Genomic DNA, 20,341 nt, shown 5'->3' with positions numbered 1-20,341 from the left:
GTCTGACCCTGAGGCCCACCTCCCCCGGAGCTGCACTCTGCTCTGTGCCGGGCGCCGAGGCCGCTGTGTCTGCCGCCAGCGCCTCACTGACGGGCTCCGAGTTTCCGGGCCCAGGAGTGGTGGCATCAGGCCCACCCCCGCCCCGGGGCATCCCTCACAGCCTTGAGACTCTGTCTCCAGGAGCCAGGCTGCAGGGACTTCTCGCCCCTGCCACATACATGCACACGACAATTTTGGAGACAACGAGAGTGGGCGAGGCTCTGTCCTAGGATGCCCCCCCCCCCCCCCCCGAAGGCGGTGTGTGGGCCAAACAGCATTCCAGAACATTCCTGGCCTCGCTCAGAGAAATCCAAGTCTGGCCACTGAGCTCCTTTCCTCACAGAGCAATGGTGGTGGGAGGTGCCTTCTGAGGCGGGGGGGGGGGGGCAGAAGGGGAGGGGAGTATGCTTCCTGCAGCCCCACCTGCCACCTAGGCCCCCCACCTTCCCAGGGTGGGTGCCACGCGCACAGGCTCCGGGCCCGGTCCTCATGCCCCCCGATGGGCCTGCCGCCATATCGCACACAGACCATCAGAAGACAATGTGCCCCTCCCCTTCGAGGCTCAGCCACCGTCACCCCATCCACACACCCATCTGAAACCTCTCAGAATTCGCCCCAGAGAGCAGCGGGCCCAGGATGTTGGGTGAACAGCTAATCTCTACCCTGCCTGTCACTCAGGGGTGCATCTGTAAATGACCACCACTGGCTGTTTTTTGTTTTGTTTGTTTTTCATTTTCTTTTAAAATATGTTTTTATTGAATTTTAGAGAGAGAGGAAGGGAGAGGGATAGAGAGATAGAAACATCATCCACGAGAGAGAAACATCCTCGATCAGCTGCCCCCTGCATGATCCCTCCTGGGATCAAGTCTGCAATGGGGCATGTGCCCTGACTGGGAGTTGAACCAACAACCTCTTGGTTCCTGGGTTGATGCTCAACCACTGAGCAACACCGGCCTGGCCTGGATGCTTTAGTCGATGAACAGAACGAAGGCGGCCAGTGGGCTGAGCTGACAGTGACTCGGCCCTGGGCAGTGACAAGATGCAGGTGCAAAATCAAATTTGGTCGCCTAGTGGCCTCGACCCCCCGGCTTCCACTTGGATGAAAAGACAGGTGTCGGGTCCACTCCCTGGAGTGTGGGGGGCAACATGATGTTCTGCCCGGCAGGGGGTCCAGACAGTCAGGGCCTGTGGGTCCTCACGCAGAGCACACTTTATCACTTTCGCTGACAGACGCTGAGAGCCCGGACCGCCTTCCCTCGGCTACAGGTGGACACGCGGAGCAGTGCGGGGATGCAGCCTGTCACACCTGCCCATCTGCGGCTCAGCCAGAACCAAGCACCGGAAGCCGGTGTCCTGCCAGTTCTCTGAGCAGCCCCATCCCTCACTCAAGGGCAACGCCAGTAATTCCCTCCTGAGTCTGGGTTTGGGCCCATCCTCTCTAACCAGTGGTGGCCAAGACCCCGAGGGGCCTAAAGACAGGTGTTCTCTCCCCTTGTAATGGAAATGTTTGGGGACCCAGCCCACTGAGTGAATCCCGAATCCAACTGTGTTATTCAGAAACTATGATGGAACTTTAAATAGATACGGAATGCAACCCACTGTGTGAATTCCCGGAGTTCAAATTATACTGACACGTGCAGCCCCTTCCCCAGTGCAGCCTCCAGCCCCAGGGAAGCCTCCAGTCCCAGTGCAGTCCTGTCACCAGTGCAGCCTGACCCCCGTGCAACCTCTGACCCCAGTGCAGCCTCTGACCCCAGTGCAGCCTCCAGCCCCAGTGCAGTCCTGTCACCAGTGCAGCCTGACCCCCGTGCAACCTCTGACCCCAGTGCAGCCTCTGACCCCAGTGCAGCCTCCAGCCCCAGTGCAGTCCTGTCACCAGTGCAGCCTGACCCCCGTGCAACCTCTGACCCCAGTGCAGCCTCTGACCCCAGTACAGCCCCACCCCTGGTGAAAGGGGAAGCAAATGAAGGCAGGAGACGCTTCCTGATAAAGGGCAGACACTTTTATTTGTGTACTTTTATCTGATACACTCCTTCCTAATGAGCAGCCTCACGTGCTTCTCCTGCACATGGACCTGGGAAGGACACACAGTGTCCACACCTCACTCGGAGGGGGGACCACAGTCACAGCGCTGCCCGGTTCCTTGCCCTGAGCGTCCCACGGGGCGAGCCTGGGTTGGAGTGGGAAGTCCTGCTGTCACCCACTAGCTATCAGCCTAGACCCGTGGTCAGCAAACTGCAGCTCGCGAGCCACATGCGGCTCTTTGGCCCCTTGAGTGTGGCTCTTCCACAAAATACCACGGCCTGGGTGAGTCTATTTTGAAGAAGTGGCGTTAGAAGAAATTTAAGTTTAAAAAATTTGGCTCTCAAAAGAAATTTCAATCGTTGTCCTGTTGATATTTGGCTCTGTTGACTAATGAGTTTGCCGACCACTGGCTAGGGGATAATCACGAGACTCCCGTGGCCTCAGTTTCCCCGCTATAACACAGATAACGTCTACCTACAAGTTGGTGAGGGACACAGGGCACCGTCAGGAACAAAGCCACAGGCACCAACTCCACACCTGGGGTTACTGCTGGGTCCCCTCCTGCTTCCAACGGCTGCCTCTGGCTGTGGGGCCAGCAGTTGGTGGGGAGCACAGCCCAGTTCTGGGGTTCGGATTGAACTGTGTCCCCAAATCCATGGGTTGAGGCCCTAACGCTCAGTGTTACTGTATTTGGAGATGGGCCTTTAGGAGGTAATTGAGGTTAAACGGGTCCTAAGCGGGGGGTGGCCCTGGTCCGAGGGGGCTGTGGTCTTAACAGGAAGAGAGATCTCGCTCTGTCCACAATGTGTGGCCACACAGGGAAGAGGTGGTGTCGGCAGCCTGGAAGGCGGTGTTCACTGGTCCCCACCCTGCCGGCACCTGACCTCTGACCCCGGCCTCCAGGACTGTGGGCGGTGGTGTGTGCAGCCCAGCCTGTGGCATTGTGTGATGGCGGCCTGATCCCAACAGACTCCCTTATTCATCTACAGTAACATCTGCTCACCAGGCAGTAACGGGACCGAGGGACAGGATGCACGCTAACCGCCGGACTGTGGAAGGGCTGGATGCAGGCTGGGGTTTACCCTCTGACCTGTCCCTCCTCACTGTGTGGGCACGTCTCTGTGACCTCAACCGTCTCAGCCTGAGTGTCTCTACCAGGGAGGTCCCTTCTACACCTGGGCAGACAGGTTTTGTTCTAAACCCCAGAAAACAAAGAGCAGGCTATCTCCTGTTTGTTGCAAACATTCGAGCCGAGTTTTACCATCAACGTACTACACACCAGAGTGATAACTTCAGGGCGTGACTTATTTCAGAGAAGGAGAGAGGAAGCAGATGGGAACCACGTGAATTGCCAGCCCCTGGGGCCAGGAGGGCCACTCTCCAGGTCCAGAGCCGGAGTGACCACTGGACGTCAGGGGTGGACCCCCAGACACCCCGGCTCCCAGGTGGTCAGCGCATCCCTGGCTGGTGCCGCTTCATGGCCACAGGTGGGCATCAGCCAATTATTTCCAGGTTTGCTGATGTGGGGACCTGTCACCCAGTTAGGCTGATGGCAGATTACAGTCAAAATAGACCACACAAATAAAAAAAAATACATTGATCGAATTTCACCCAGTAATTGCCAGAACTGAGTGGGAAGGAACAGGATTCACGCTATGCAGTTGCCTCCAAGCAGCTGCGTGCCAAGGGCCTAGCCTCTGGTCTGAGGCCCAGGGAGCCTCACTGGGGGCCCCCAAAGCCAGTGGGAGGGAAGTGTCCTACAGCCGTGACGAGACCCCCCTCGTGGAGGTGTCATGGGACAGGCTTCCTGGGAACAGGCCTCCCTCTGGTTCAGATCCCAATGCCTGTCCCACGGCTTGTCCCCGCTTGGATCTCTCCAGGGCTCTCTAGTCCCACTTCCAATGCTCGGCCTGTGATCTGGAACGCCGGGTCAGAGGGCACCTGCGTGGAAAGACAGGCTTCCTGAGCCACGGGTGGACGGCTTCCCACCCCGGCCCAGATCCCCATCACACGCTGAGCAACACAGCCACCCCCAGACCTGGCCTTGTCCTCACTCCTTTTTATCCTGTGAGCTCCCGCCCCTGTCCTGCCGGTCCCAACCGGGGAAACAGCGGGTGTGGACCTTCACCCCCAGGTCAGGCCCTGTGGACCCCCATCTGACAACTCTCAGAACTGTGGGGCCTCCTGGCAGCATGTCTGTCCTGGGGCGGTGCCAGGGCCTCAGCCACCGGGGACACACCCCTCCCAGGGCATCACCTGGGCTCCTCTATTCCACCAGGTTTAAAATGTGGAAAGAGAGATTAGGACACTGGTCCCTCCTTTTCTGGCTGGAATAGCATGAGAGCCAGTAAAAACGGGAATTTAATAAGAACAGCCACTTGGTTCTGTGAGCCTTTAATGAGAGGTGACGTCAAAGCCGGTGCACACAGCCGGGGGCTGGCCCTGCTCCCAATGCCAACTCACTCCCACGGGAGGAAGGTTCCAGAATGCCTATGGGACCAGCTATGCTGCAGACCACAGCGGCCTGCTTGCTGAGTGTCCTGGGTCTCGGGGCCCTGCAGGGAGCGGCTACTGGGATGGCGTCTTCTCCTTGCCATACCCTCCGGCCACCCACCTGTCCCCCCTCAGCTTCATCTGCCTTTAGGAGGAAGTTCCCAGGATGCACAGCGTGGGTCAGAAATGTCCACACGATCTGCTTTATCTGAAAGCCCGCAGGTGTTCTGTAATGAGGCACTGGCCTGGGAGCCAGCGTGGACCCTGGCTGAGCCCCGCCTTGCACCTCCCGCTGCTGTCAGACAGAGATGAGAACAGTCCCCAGCAGAAGGTCCATGCAGTGTCCCGCAGGCCTGGAGAGGACTGGCCGTGGGGTCAGACACTGCACACCCCACGGCGGGCCAGCTGTGCAAGCTAGGAGGAGTGTGTGTCCCCTGTGTGTCTGGGGCCAACGGCTCAAGCAAGCTCCCAGGGGCTCATTTCTTTGCCTATAAAACGAGGCACATTTATGAGTTGAGGCCCGGGCAGGGCCCCGGGGTGAGGGGCAGGGGCTCTGGCAGGAGATGAGAGGCCCAGGGCTCAGGTCCAGCCAGCACACCTCTCACAGAAGCCAGTGGCCACCTGAAGTCACTGTTGGGATGTATACCACGTACACAATGGTAAATACTTTGGGGTTAAACTTTAATGCAATGAACTTGGGGGGAAATGAGCCAAAACGTTTGGTGGAAAAGGTGGACCTGGAGCTCACTGTGTGGTTGAGCTCACTGTGTAGGTCCAGGTCCACCTACACGCTCCAGCCGCCCTGAGAGCCGGGGCGGGCCGGCGGGCACCGGACCGAGGAGGGCCCTGGGGGCTGGAGTTGGGCCCTCACATGGTCAGCCACAACTCTGGAATCTGCAGAGGCCTGCCTGCCACTCAGGCCCTGCTCTGACCGCTGTGGGGCAATCCGTGTGGCACCTGGCTCAGTTCCCGCCCCCACTCCCCCCTTCTCACTCTACTCCGATGTCTGGACTGAGTAATGCAAACAAGAGCAGAATCTACTCCCCTCTCCCTCTCCTGAGGTGGAGATGTGTTTTCAATCAGGGCATCCTCAGAGGAGGATGACCGACTTAACCGGGGTCCCTCTAGCGACGAGCAGGACGGCTGAGGGCCCCCCTCTTGGTGGAGGTCCGTCTCCAGCTCCAAACCCCCACCCCCCAGGCAGGGCCATCCTGGGCACCCCTGTCCCTGGTCGGCGGTCGCTCCCAGGCAGGGGTTGAAGTGGTTTCTCCCACAGTCCCGAGAGGTTCTGTTGGGGACAAAAAGCTGCATCGTCATCACCACGTGGCCTCCGACCGGGACCGTCTGTGAAGGACAAGCGGGTCCCCAGCCGGGGAGTCCTGGCCACCGGGACCCGGCAAAGGGAAGCTCCAGGCCCCTCACCCGCACGGCCCCGACCTATGACCTATCACAGGCATTTTTGGGAAACCAACTGAAGACCTCTCACACGAAAAGGTAAACTCCCCAGGACCCCAAAAATGCATCATGATTTATTTTTCTCATTTGATGAAATTCTGAGGTCCCAACTTGGAATTCTTTTTATCCTGTGAGCTCCCGCCCGTCCTGCCGGTCCCAACCAGGGAAACAGCGGGTGTGGACCTTCACCCCCACATAGGCCCCGGGACCTGCCTCTGACGCTGTGGAACAACTCGGAACCGTGGGGCCTCCTGGCAGCATGTCTGTCCTGTGGCGGTGCCGGGCCCTCAGCCATAGGGCACGACTGGACGGCCGGGCAGCTTCCTTTCAGAGGCGGTATTCGTGTTGTTAAATAAAAGCAACGACAAGCAAGAACCCTGAGGAAGCTCCCGCTGTGTGTGTGAGCGCACACACCTTTTCTAGAATCCCACCAAGTGTTCTGTTCCGCCCTGCGTGCTGCCCCCAGGGCGGCCGGGGGTGAGTGCAGGGGTCTCCTAGGAGCTGTGTGTCTGTTCACGGCCCTGCCTTTACCTGGAAGCTTTTCCCCACTAAACACTCAGCCCCAGAGAGGGTCAGGGAGCCGACCGGCCTGGGCCCACGCAGACAAGCAGCCAGACGACCCACCCGACCGAGGCCTCTGCACTCGGCTCGTGACAGGGTGGGGGTGGAAGTGGGCATCACCCCTGGGAGCTGCGGGCGGGAGGTTTATCTGCTGTCATTGAAGGCAACATCAGAGCTGAGACAGGAGGTGGGGAAGGCGACAAGAGGGTGAGACAGGTGTGGGCCCTTCTCAGGTCTCTGCCTCTGCCCAGCCACCAACGCTGTCACCCTTCATTTCCACACCTGAAACGCCTGGGGTCCTGCAGGGAGGAGGCGCCGGCCTGCCCTGGGGGCTCAGTGTGAGAGCAGTGCCTTCCCCAGGTCCCTGTCTGCGCCAACAGCAAGAAAGCCACCCGATCCCCTTACTTCCACCCAATCTCAAAGGAAAACCTAAGATGAGGTTTGACCTTACACATTTGCACATGAAAATGAATTTCAGGGGCGGGACTTAAATGGGTTTATGTCCATTGTCTTGTATGTTTCAACAGCACATGTCATGAGCTTGAAGGGAATCTGCCTGTCTCCATCAGCAAAACGGCAACCTGAGGCCGTGTCTGCCGTGGTCAGGTGGACAAGGCCCCCAAGCCTGGAGAAGGACTTACAGCCTCACCACTGAGGTCTAAAAGAGGGACACAGACCAAAGCACCTTAACGTCAGGTGACCCTCTCTTGATGAATGCCACACCCTACCCCCCCCCCCCCCCACACACACACACAGAGCCCAACAGGGCAGGGTGTCTTTGGAACTCAGGGTGGCAATCCGGTCTCAGTGACGGGGGTGCTGGTGGAGACGCTCTAAGTGACCTCTGGGGGGCAAGGCGCAAGGCCAGCACCTGGTCCCGTGCCCACTCCCACCTGCTCAGTGCGGTGAGTACACTCAGTTCCAAAGCTAAGGAGGCGGCAATGCACGGCGAGGAAAACACCAAAACAAAACTGCTGCTTGAGCTCTAGTATATCATTCGTTCATTTATTTATCTTAAGCACCACATAAGGACAGCCCACAAGTCAGGCACGGAGTCAGATGCAGGTGGAGGTCCCTGCTCTCGGGGAGCTCACAGGCTAGGGGCGTGTTGAGCGGTCACAACCCCACAGGGCTTGGTGGACCCAGCCCAGGAAGGCAGGGAAGGCTGGGGCGCTCTCAGGGCAGCGTGGGCACCTGCAGTTTCGTAGATAAGGAGTAAATTTCAGAGACAAGTGGCGAAAGGAGATGAGGGCCTGATGAAAATAGGGCTCACACCACCAGAAAGGCTTGGGAAGTCCAGGCCTTAGGGAGCCTGATGGTCCCTGCTAATGGGATGGACCAGGGCTCTGTAGGTGAAGCTGGGGCACCAGCTAGAGGGAGAGGGGTCCAGGTAAGATGTCGTTGAAAGCATGGTGATGAAGGTGCTGGAGGACCCGGGGCAGACACAGAGAGTGGTCCTGGAGGACCTAGGGCAGATGTAGAGCGTGGTAATGGAGGACCTGGGGCAGACCTAGAGCGTGGTGATGGAGGACCTGGGGTAGATGTAGAGCGTGGTGATGGAGGACCTGGGGTAGATGGAGAGCGTGGTGATGGAGGACCTGGGGTAGATGTAGAGCGTGGTGATGGAGGACCTGGGGCAGACCTAGAGCGTGGTGATGGAGGACCTGGGGTAGATGTAGAGCGTGGTGATGGAGGACCTGGGGTAGATGTAGAGCGTGGTGATGGAGGACCTGGGGTAGATGGAGAGCATGGTGATGGAGGACCTGGGCAGATGGAGAGCGTGGTGATGGAGGACCTGGGGTAGATGTAGAGTGTGGTGATGGAGGACCTGGGCAGATGTAGAGCATGGTGATGGAGGACCTGGGGTAGATGTAGAGTGTGGTGATGGAGGACCTGGGCAGATGTAGAGTGTGGTGATGGAGGACCTGGGGTAGATGGAGAGCGTGGTGATGGAGGACCTGGGGTAGATGGAGAGCGTGGTGATGGAGGACCTGGGCAGATGTAGAGCATGGTGATGGAGGACCTGGGGTAGATGGAGAGCATGGTGATGGAGGACCTGGGGTAGATGGAGAGTGTGGTGATGGAGGACCTGGGCAGATGTAGAGCATGGTGATGGAGGACCTGGGGTAGATGTAGAGCGTGGTGATGGAGGACCTGGGCAGATGTAGAGTGTGGTGAGGAGGACCTGTGGTAGATGTAGAGTGTGGTGATGGAGGACCTGGGGTGGATGTAGAGCGTGGTGATGGAGGACCTGGGGTGGATGTAGAGCGTGGTGATGGAGGACCTGGGGTGGATGTAGAGCGTGGTGATGGAGGACCTGGGGTAGATGTAGAGTGTGGTGATGGAGGACCTGGGCAGATGTAGAGAGTGTGGTGATGGAGGACCTGGGGTAGATGGAGAGCGTGGTGATGGAGGACCTGGGGTAGATGGAGAGCGTGGTGATGGAGGACCTGGGCAGATGTAGAGCATGGTGATGGAGGACCTGGGGTAGATGGAGAGCGTGGTGATGGAGGACCTGGGCAGATGTAGAGTGTGGTAATGGAGGACCTGGGGTAGATGTAGAGTGTGGTGATGGAGGACCTGGGCAGATGTAGAGTGTGGTGATGGAGGACCTGGGGTAGATGTAGAGCGTGGTGATGGAGGACCTGGGGTAGATGTAGAGTGTGGTGATGGAGGACCTGGGGTAGATGTAGAGTGTGGTGATGGAGGACCTGGGCAGATGGAGAGCGTGGTGATGGAGGACCTGGGGTAGATGTAGAGTGTGGTGATGGAGGACCTGGGCAGATGTAGAGCATGGTGATGGAGGACCTGGGGTAGATGTAGAGTGTGGTGATGGAGGACCTGGGCAGATGTAGAGTGTGGTGATGGAGGACCTGGGGTAGATGTAGAGTGTGGTGATGGAGGACCTGGGCAGATGTAGAGTGTGGTGATGGAGGACCTGGGGTAGATGGAGAGCGTGGTGATGGAGGACCTGGGCAGATGTAGAGTGTGGTGAGGAGGACCTGGGGTAGATGTAGAGTGTGGTGATGGAGGACCTGGGCAGATGTAGAGTGTGGTGATGGAGGACCTGGGGTAGATGGAGAGCGTGGTGATGGAGGACCTGGGCAGATGTAGAGTGTGGTGAGGAGGACCTGGGGTAGATGTAGAGTGTGGTGATGGAGGACCTGGGGTGGATGTAGAGTGTGGTGATGGAGGACCTGGGGTAGATGGAGAGTGTGGTGATGGAGGACCTGGGGTAGATGTAGAGTGTGGTGATGGAGGACCTGGGCAGATGTAGAGTGTGGTGATGGAGGACCTGGGGTAGATGGAGAGTGTGGTGATGGAGGACCTGGGCAGATGTAGAGTGTGGTGATGGAGGACCTGGGCAGATGTAGAGTGTGGTGATGGAGGACCTGGTGTAGATGTAGAGCGTGGTGATGGAGGACCTGGGCAGATGTAGAGTGTGGTGATGGAGGACCTGGGCAGATGTAGAGTGTGGTGATGGAGGACCTGGGGTAGATGTAGAGTGTGGTGATGGAGGACCTGGGGCAGATGTAGAGAGTGGTGATGGAGGACCTGGGGTAGATGTAGAGAGTGGTGATGGAGGACCTGGGGTAGATGTAGAGCGTGGTGATGGAGGACCTGGGGTAGATGTAGAGTGTGGTGATGGAGGACCTGGGGTAGATGTAGAGTGTGGTGATGGAGGACCTGGGGCAGATGTAGAGTGTGGTGATGGAGGACCTGGGGCAGACATAGAGGGTGGGGTCATAGCTGTTGGGGCAGAGGGCAGCTTTGAGCTCTGTGGGAGTGAGACTGAAGCACTGAATGGCTGTGCAGGTGGGTGACCCTGGATGGCACATGGACAGCCGGTATCACCCTGGGGTCCCAGTTATGTGTCCTTGGAGGCCTCTGTCCCCAACCTGGAAGAGGGTGTGCATGTCACACACAGGCTCCTTCCCCTCTGACTCGGGTCGTGTGTAACCTTCGGCACTTGTGAACTTGGAGCAGGGACTGTAGAGCTATTTTCTAAACTGCTTTACAAAGAAATTTTTCTTTATAAGGCCTAGTTTTTCTTTAAAACATTCAATATCTGGTCAATCATGCTGGAAGTTTAATTAGAACATAATCATTACATTAAAAAAAAAGAGACTAAATGTTTTCTTTTTCAGCGCTATTGTACCTTATTCCAGAACGGACAGGATTCATGACCTATGTGCAACACAGATCACAAAGCCCAGCAGCCACACGCTCGGGACAAACCCTCTCCGGGAACCGGCTCCAGGACCTGCTGACAGCCATACCACTGCTCTGTGCACGCACTCATGAAATGGCACTTTTACAGCAAGATCTGATTTTTCACACCTTCAAAAGCATGGCTCGTATTTGCCTCAAGGACAGTTCATTCCAACTGTTTGGTATCAACACCGATGTTCGAGAGCTCCGCATGACCTGGTCTATTGTAAATGGCATTTTACATTTAGAGAGAACAGAAACCTTTTAGAAAGTCTCCCTTTTACGATACTAAGATAACGACATGGCTGCTCTTGCAATCAGTTTTTGGAGTATAATTTCCCTCTTCACGCTTGTGTTTTTAGAACAAAGGCGACAGCATTAAAAGGTTGTTTGCATAGCTGGGCTTCCACGACACACAAACCCAGGACAGCACGTGCCATCCTGTGAACACAGGCCCTGGCTGCCGGGGTGAGGGGCCACCGGGCGGGGCGTGGGCTCTGCGCACACACCCTCACGTTCTACTAGTGCAGGGGGTGAAACACAAACGATGCTCTTTTCTCTGATCACGGACCCTAAAAAACGGACCAGTGAGCTGATGGTTCAGAAAGTGACAAGAAGCCATCCTCCACACGTGCGGACGGACAATCTGGACGAGAGAATACTCTGTGGCCGAGTAAAAGGTACAAAGCCTCATGGTCACAGGACGTTGCAATTACTCAAGGAACAAAGTCATGTGGGTTTTAGCAGGCGTGCAAAAACATCAATGTTACTTAATGACCACATCAGGCAGCAGCCTTTAGGCTTAATAGCAAGGGTTTATTTCTAAAGGCACCTGCAAAATAATTATAGCTGTTTGCTCCCCACCTTACACAGCTATAGAATTTAAACGCACAGGAGCCCTCTCAGCTCTGAGTGCAGGAGAGCCGCACTTTCTCCCCCCCTCTCCCGCCCCAGCTGTTACATACTTGCAAACAGCCGGCAAAATGATCAGCCATTACCCCAATACGCGCCCTCCCCCCGACCCCCAACAGTAATAAAGGAAAATACACCGGAAGGTTCGCTATCTTTTTTTTTTTTTTAAAGAATTGGCAACATGGTCTTGCTCACAGGATAGTAACACAGCTTAAAGGTACAGTGTGACCGTGCTGTTTGGCAGCGACAGCAGCTCATCGTTTCTGCGTCTTTTAGAAAAAGCACCCCCCCGGTCCGTCCGCAGCACGTAAGGTTAGAAAGATAGCGTTACCATTGGCAGGCAGGTAGGTGAAGGGCTGGTACTGGCTTCGCTTCCTCTTCCCGTTGCAGACGTAGAAGCTGACTGGGACGGGGCTGGTGATTCTCTGGTTGCGAAACGGCGGTATCTCGACCACCAGCGAGTTCTAGTGCGAGAGGGCAGACAGGAGGGGCAGTTAGCACCTCTCCCACGCAGAGGCTCTGCACGGAGAGGGCTCATCCGCGTGGAGAACAGCTCCCCCGGTGGGGCTGCCGGAAGAAGCCACCCGCCGAGAGCCTGTGCGTGGGCGGGCACACGCGTGTGCAGGCCAGCCTGCTGGTCCCACGTGGGCTAGCAGGGAAGAGGGTCCTTGATGTCCTCCACACCCAGAGCTGAGAGGTGGTCTGAGGCGGCGTGTGCAGGGGACGCAGACTGGGGGCTTCACCTACGATGCCACCGACCTGGCGCAGGAGAGGGACCAGTGCAGATGCTGAGAGGGGCCCAGCCACACGGCCGCCGGCCGCTGACCCCGAACGCTTCCGCCCGCCCTACCGCGAAGGGTCAGTGACCTGGCGCTGACTCCCGGATGGAGCCAGGGGCACCTGTCCAGGTAGCTGGCAATGGAGACCCAGGGCAGGTGCTTCCTGGAGATGTGTGTCTGCGGACAGGGTCTGTGAGGACAACGGCCCAAAGCCCCTCACGAACGCCCAGACGCCCTCAAACTGAAGAAGATGGAGAGCTGGGCGCCTGGCAGAGTCAGGAGGTGGAGCCCGAGATGGAACCACAGGGCGGCTCATGTGGCTGCTGTTGCCTTCCTATGTATTAAAATAAAACCCAGCAACCGTGTAGCATCATGCTCTTTCAAGTACCGCTATAAAAGCAAGGTGCACGGAGGCAGCGGGGCCCTGGGGGAGAGAGATGGCGGGGTTGGTACACCCGCATCCCGGCCACCTGCGTGTCCCTGGGCCGTCCCTGTGTGGCTGTAAGCAGGTCAGCAATACGTGGTCCACGCGCCACATGCTCCGCAGGAGGAGGGGGAGCTGCACTGGATTTTGGGGGGCCGGGTAGGGGAACATTTCACATCCAAAAAGTTCCACCGTTGTTTTTTTGTTATATGATTTCAGTTAACAAGCAGGAAAAATGTACAAGAAAAATCCATTGTGTAATTTTTTTTGTGTTAAAGTAATTGTAGCTTGTTCCCCAGATTAATAGCAAAATTGATTGAATCATGTTAGCAATGAAATCTTAAGAATGCTAAAACAGAAAACTGAAGAGAACTTCAGGCCAAGCCTTTTCCTTTTACAGGTAGAGAAACTGAGGCACCAAAGCCGGCTGCTGAGGGCACACGGATGGCAGGGCCGGGGTGGGGGGGGGGGGTCCCGAGACCACGCTGGCTCTGGGCCACATGCTTCTGTTGTTTTAACAACTTCGTGTCATTCAGAAGAAGCAACAAGCACACCGTCTCCTTCTGCCTCAGCCTGCCGTCCCTTCACCAAAACGTGACCCCGAAGCCAGAGAGGCAAAGGGGGTGACGATGGGAATGAGTTGTGCACCTGCAGCCCAGGGGAGGCAGCCTGGCTCCAGGTCCCCCAGGTCCCCCAGGTCTGGGTTCAGCCGCAGCGCGGACACGCCTGAGTCTCAGTTTCCCGTGTGTACCAGTCAGATACAGATCAAGTCGCTACCTCTCGGGTCGTTTGCTGAGGACTCGGCTGGAAGGAGGCACCGTGGTAATGACGGGCCTGGCACGTGGCTGGCATCATGGAGCCGACAGTAAACAAGTCTCATCTCCACAGAGGAGATTCCGAGAAGAGACAGGAAAAAAGGAGCTCTTCCTTGGGCTGAGGTTGGAACTGAGAGAGGTGCGAGGAAGCAGGGACGGCTGTGGCCACGGGAGCCCGTGACGTGCCAGGCGGGGCACATTGGATTCCGTGGGGTCGGGGTTTGTAATTCTAAGTGACGGAAGGGCCGGGCGCTGATGTGGGCACAGGCTGATACGCGTCCCACCCTCTAAACAGACAAAGTCTGTGACAAACGCTATCCTCCCCGGAACACGGGGCTGAAATGCCCAGCAGGGGACAGTAAGGAAGCCAGTGCAGGGGCAGAAATAAGGCTAACAAGTGGCACTCGCTAGGTCAGGGGGCTCGCTTTAAGAACACCCACTGTCTAAACCGCTCACCGAAGCATATAAGCTATATACACAGCACAATCCCGCTTTGTTTAAAAATGCATACACTATGATGTACATGCATATGGGTGTGTGAAGGTGTAGACAATACACATGCAGTCACACCAATGACCACCATGAATGTGACAGTCTCTTTATAATTAGGAAAAATGTGAAGGTGAACCTCATTTAAGAGATAAGGATGGAATTGTGAAAAGGTGTATCCGTATCCACATGTGCGTTTCTTTTAAAACACACAACTAACTGTCACGCTTCCTTTAAAAATGCAACTATTCAACATAAAAAAGAAAACTCGGTGGCAGAAAATCTGAATATGCAAACTTAGCAGGAATTATTCTGATAGAACAAGATGGCTTGGGGGTGGCACCACAGCCAGCGGGCATCAGGGGGAGACCGACCTGGGGGGAGGGGAGCGGGCGGGAGCAGGAGTGAGGCCGCCCTGTGGGTGACAGGGTTGGAGGAGACACAGGGAGGCAGGGAGGCGTGCCCTGCAAGGCAGAAGGGGCTGTGTCTCCAGCCACCAGGTGTCTGTTCACAACAAGCCCTGCGCTGACAGCAGCCCACAGGCCTGCGGGCCAGGAGTCTGGTCTGGAAGCCGAACTGCTCGGGGCTGCAGCACGTCCTTGGGCTCCTCAGGAGAGAGAGCCAGCAGGAGCCCCGTGAGGCCCGTGTGAGTCCCCCCACCTCCATCAGCACACTTCTAACACAGGTCCGCCCCGGGGCGTGGAGCGTGGACAAGGAAGCCACACCCCGGGCGGAAGATGTTTTGTCCTGGCAGAGCCACTGTGAGCAGCCACCCAGCATCACCCGGAGCCACCCCTGGGGCAGCCACGAGGCCCCGCCTCAGGGCAGGGAGCAGCTACCCAGCTCGCTTCAGCCAACCCCATGACCCAGGTGCCCTGCTCACCCGGCTCAACCGTGCAGGACCCACAAGGAGCCCCCCGAATTAAGTACTTGACCTGAACAGTATTCCCCATCCCCTGCACCTCCGGAAGGACCGTTCACATCGCCATCAGCGGGATGTGCTGCGGAGATGGAAGAGCTGTGAATATCCTCCACAAATCCCTCGCTAGCCACGGCATCTCACGTCAGCCTACTTCCTGCAGCTTTTCCAGGACTCAGTGGGAAACACACACGCATGGGAGCTACTAACCATCATCGCTTTCAACACCACGGTCCAAACACACCGCGTGATGAGACGCCACCTGGGGAGGAAGGCCCAGCTCCTGCTGTCTAGGGGAGGAAGCCCCTTCCAACACGAAGTCAGGTCACAGGGAGAGAGACCCAGGACACACACCGGGCTAACAGTAACCAAGAGAGACCCGGAGAGCGCCGTAACTTCAGACAAAAGGCGTTCTCCAGGAATAACCAATCAAAGAAACAGCAACTATTTCTCAGGTACCCAAAAAGCCGTGAAAGGCTGAGTGTGGGTGTGGGCACGTGTACGTGGCCACCTGCAGGCCCCAGACCCAGCTCAGCGGCCCCAACACCACGGGGCAGGTGTTCCCAGGCCTCCATCCACTGGCTAACCGGCAAAGGGAACCGGCAAAGGGAACCGGCAAAGGGAACCGGCAAAGGGAACCGGCAAAGGGAACCGGCCCGCCCAAGAGGCACAGCTCCACCCCTTTCACGTTCAAAACAAGAGTCTGGTAAGCGGTGAGCGTTCTCTGACGAGGACGGGTAAGAAGTCACTGCCAAGGATGCTGGCGGATCCTGGCCACCCGCGTGCCCACACAGGTCCAGCGCCCTCAGAGGCTCGGGGCGGTGGTCTGTGTGGGGCCCTGGTGGCAACGACAGCAGAGGCCACAGAAAAGCCCCGTGTCCGGGCATGACGCTCACCCTGTCCTGGCCGTGTGGCAGGAGCTGGCACACAAGCGCCGTGAGGCCTCCAGCCCCTTGGGTCCGTCTCCGTGGCTGCCCTGCCCCTTGTCTCGCTGCCTCCCAGGAGCCCTGGCCCAGGGAGGGCTGTGCACCCACTGCTCTCGCACTGCCTCGCTGCCATTTCTATTGGTCCTTCCACTTTAACAAACAAGAGGCCCCGTGCCTCGGCAGGAACCCCGCCCCCGCGTGGGGAGCCCCCTGACACGCCTGGCGCCGCGTGGGCACGTCTGAGCAATACTTACTGGCTTGCACAGGTCTCGGTCGGTTTTCGCCTCCATTTCCCAGATGTGGTGGCCGTCTAGAAGAAAGGGCACGGGAAGTCCGTTACTGGGTGCCTGACTGAGCGCATCCCCCGAAAACACACACCGCGGTCCAGGCAGATGGCCCGGGGACAGCAGCCGCCGAGTAGAGGACCCACCCGCCCGGCTCGGCCGTGCTGGCCGCTAACCGGCAAGAACAGAAAGTCACCCGCCTGTGGGGACAGTGGATGGACGCCAGGCCCGGGGGGAGACGCTGGGAGACTCACACCCAAACTCAGGCGCAGGGAACCCGGCGGAGCCCGAAGACCTGGCTCTGCAGGGCGCAGCCTGGCTGTGGGGTGGGGGACTCCCCCAGAAACGGCCCTCTGCCCGGTGTCACCCCATCAGTCAGGGAAGGGTTTCCACACGCCCATATCCAAGGGAGCTCGAGCCCAGGAAAAGCGCGGTGACCCCCGTGAGTGCCCTGTCCCCTCTCCCGCCGGCTCGGCCCCGGGGCACAGCGCCCGAGCCTGCAGGGCCCCGTGCCTTCGGGGAGCCAGGTCCACGGGGTACATGAGGAAGTCCTTTCCCTGACGACTGCTTGCCAGGTCAGGACACAGACACGCAAAGCCCACGGGACTTTCATCCTCACCCCGTGGCTGTTTGCATGTTTAAGACATAACACGTCTCCCAAAGGGGCCTGTGGAAGGGCTTTGTTCCTGGGCCGGGGCCCCAGGGGGGCAGGTCGGGCCCCCACTAACTGGGACCCTCCACAAACCGGACCCTGGTGCTTGCAAGCCCCTGTCTGCAGACACACAGCGTAGGGACTGGCTCTGTAAGAATTCTGAGTTGAAAGGTGTCAACACCGCCCCCCCACCCCCCCACCCCCACACACACGGGCCTCTTTCCTTGTTATTGTTTATAAAGTCAGTGATCCTACAAGCATTAGTTTCTACCTACGCGCTGTTTTCAAAGAAGAAACGTGTGTCACAAATCCTAAATTGTAAGTAAATTAGACAAGCTCCTTTTCCCCCCTCACACGGACTGCCGTGCGGGTGGAGGTGGAGGCGGGGAGGAAGCGTGAGTCACGACCCGTTGGGCCACACCAGCCTCTGGGGACGCCGGGCCCACCCACTGGCCAGATGCCGACCTCGGCCCCGGGGGTCAGTGCCCATCCCCCCAGGAAGAAATGGCAGAACCTGAAGGAAGGCTGCCCGCACTCGAAGCATCAGGAGCCTGACAAAGCAGCTCTCAGCCCGGGGCCCTGCGCCTACGCCCGCTCGCCGGCTGGGCCCGCCCCACCGCAGCTTCTGAAAAGTCACAGACTGGCACCAGCACAAACACACACATCTAGATGTCCGAGTTGGTCTGGGAACCCCCAAAGTGCATGCACCTTTCAAAGCCGGGGCCCCCTGTGCCCGCCCCCCCCCCCCCCCCCCAGGGCGTGACAAAGCGCCGGGCTCTGGCCCTGCTTCCCCAGGTCTTCCTGTCTGTGGTTAATCCACAGCCCCAGGGCGGGCACTGGCACGACTGGTCCACTCAGAGACCCTAAAGGCGCTGATGCCTTTTAAACAGCATCTGCTCACACACGGCCATTGTTCAGGGGAGGCAGGACCGAGGCGTGAAAGACGGCCGATGGAGAACTCTTAGGAGCGGTCAGCACCGTGGCTCCCACTTCCATAGCCCAGCCCAGGCCGCCTCCTGCAGAGCCTGCCAGGCCTGGGTGTTGTGCTCAACGTCAGCTTTACTGGGAAGGGAAATCGGCCTGAATGGGCCTTTGTGTTCAGCTTATCAGGAGCTCGCTGGGCTCTCAGTAGGAAACTGTGCACAAGCCCAGAAGTAAAAATATTCCCAGTCATTAGGGAATTCCCTGCAGCGTGAGTCATCCGAAAGGCTTCCCTGCCACACCCGCCAGGAGGCTCCCGGGCGGCCTGTGGCTGTTGCGCCTCCGCCTGGCTGGCCCCGGCTGCATGGGTCCTCACGAGGGCCCCCCGAGCCTCCACAAGCTGTCCTGGGACACTCGCCTGGCCTTCTTCTGGGGGCGGGAGGGTTCTGAGTCTCGGATCGGCCCCGGACCTGTGAGCCTCAGGCAGCCGGTGGGCAGAAGCAGTGCGGGAATAACGAAGGGCCTGGGTCAAAGAGTCCTTGGTTCAAGGGCGAGGACACCCACTCCCCACTCCCCACTCCCCACTCCCGGGGACCCAGGCTGCTCAGGCCCTCGGCCACACACACGTCATCTCCTCCTGGTCATCAGTCGGCCGCAGGAGCGGGCTGCACGCTTACTCACGGTACCTGTGCGACACACCGTGTCGGCCTGCGCACGGGACGCCTGGGGAGGCACCGACAGAGTGAGACCTGTGCTGGCATCGGGCTGCTGGCTGTCAGGGAAGGCGTGTGACGGGTACACCGCCGGTCACCTCCCCACGGAAAGATGCCGAGAGGCTTGTGCAGGGCCTGACGGAGGGCAGGCCAGGGCGGGGCAGTGGGACGCTGGTCCCAGGGACTCAGGCCAGAACGGCTGAGGGTGTGCATCCAGGTCCGTCCCCTCGCCGCCTCCGTCCTCGGGACCCTCCCAGGCCTCACTTGACAGCGTCCACAGAGCCACGGGGACCAGCCTGCTCGGCACAGAGATGGGAGTGGAGAGGAAATGACCCACGTGCGGGGGGACCCAGCCTGGCAGTCCCTAGAGGGTCCCACGTGCAATTTCCAGCTGCAGTCGTGGGACTGTGCCCAAGGAACACCCTCGTCCATGCGGAACCCGGGCACCGGTGCTCATGCAGCACTGGGCTCAAGAGACAAAACGTGGACGCACCCCGAAGCCCCACCGACGTGGACAAACCGCGTGCGGCTGGCCACACATGGGCACGTCCACCTCCACGGGAGCAGTCCTCACATGGGCTCCCGCAGGGACGAGGCTGGAGCATGCCCCGTGATGAAAACATTCTGGGGTGCGTGACGGTGGAATGGCTCTGATTTACCAAAACCAGTGGACGTAGGCAGGGCAGCTGTGTGGCCCGTGAGACAGTCACATCTGACATAAAGTACGTCTCCCACACAACCACGGCGGCGCTGCTGTGTCGTGGAAGCCGAGGGAGAAGCGGGCGTCGAGGCCGGGCACCCAGCCGTGCCCTCTCCCACGCCCTCCCCACCAGGAGCCAGGGCCCGCCGGGCGCACAGAAGCAGCACCTGGAATGACGACTCTCCACCATGTGGAAGTTGCCTTGGGCAGACCCTGGAGGAAGAGGCCTGTGGTTTGGGGCAAGTCAGAGGGAAGGACCAGCCATCCGCCCTGAGAGGCTGCGGTGACAACGCCCATGAGGAAGGCTGCGAGGCCTGTGTCTGGCTCTCGGAGCCCCGTGGGTGCCTGTGGAGACGCCCTCCTGCCCACACCCTGCCCCTCCACCATCAGTCACTGTGCCCGGGGGACAGGCTTATCCCGGGGCCATGAAGGGTCCGGAGGGCACAGAGGCCAAGCGGAGCCCCGCCTCCTGGACCAGCATGTAGAGGGCCGCCTGGAAGGCACCTGGGCATTTCCTTAATTATCATCAGCTGAACTCAGGGAGTAGGCCAAGTCACGCCCTGGGAACTTGCTTCCCCAATGAGGCTGGACATGTTAATCAGTTCTGACTTCATAGCAGCCCAGGTGTCAGCAGGGGCGGGTCTAGATATGTAAATCTAGTAATGCTGGGGCCTAGTTAAGAATGCAAATAAGCTTCTTTGATCCTAAGTTTTGGTGTTACTTCCTGGATTTCTGGGATATAAAATAAACCTGCTGGGTGGCTCAGGGTCGTCGTCATGCTGCCTCTCCATCAGAGAGGAAAGATGGCGTCCCACCCAGCCCCAGCTTCATGAATCTATTTCTGCGTCTTGTTTTCTTTATTTCTATTATTTCTCAATCCCTGGCCGCCTCCACTTAGAACCGGTTCATTCATCTCTCTTTCCGCGCGGGACGCGGAAAAGGGAGATCCCCGCCATGTTTGGCCCCCGCCGCTTCAGGCCCCCGCATAATGGCGACCAACGTGGGCCGTGAAAGAGGCAACA

General features: G+C 58.5%; 1 protein-coding gene across 4 annotated transcripts in view; it reads right to left on the bottom strand.

Annotated features, from left to right (window-relative positions):
- The window catches only part of NFATC1 (nuclear factor of activated T cells 1), a 108,835-nt gene that overhangs the window by 38,127 nt on the left and 50,367 nt on the right, over window positions 1-20,341 (bottom strand). For all 4 annotated transcript variants that reach the window (XM_079783669.1, XM_079783671.1, XM_079783672.1 and 1 more), the window contains exons 7-8: window positions 16,304-16,359; window positions 12,029-12,161 (exon numbers count right to left, since the gene is read on the bottom strand). In XM_079783669.1, the coding sequence (XP_079639795.1) occupies window positions 12,029-12,161; window positions 16,304-16,359 (189 nt within the window). The remainder of the gene's footprint in view (window positions 1-12,028; window positions 12,162-16,303; window positions 16,360-20,341) is intronic.

This window comes from Cnephaeus nilssonii (genome assembly GCF_951640355.1).
Source record: "Cnephaeus nilssonii genome assembly, chromosome: 11".
NCBI classification, from domain to species: domain Eukaryota; kingdom Metazoa; phylum Chordata; class Mammalia; order Chiroptera; family Vespertilionidae; genus Cnephaeus; species Cnephaeus nilssonii.
The sequence above is the reverse complement of the archived record's forward strand: the minus strand, read 5'-3'. Positions and strand labels throughout refer to the sequence as shown.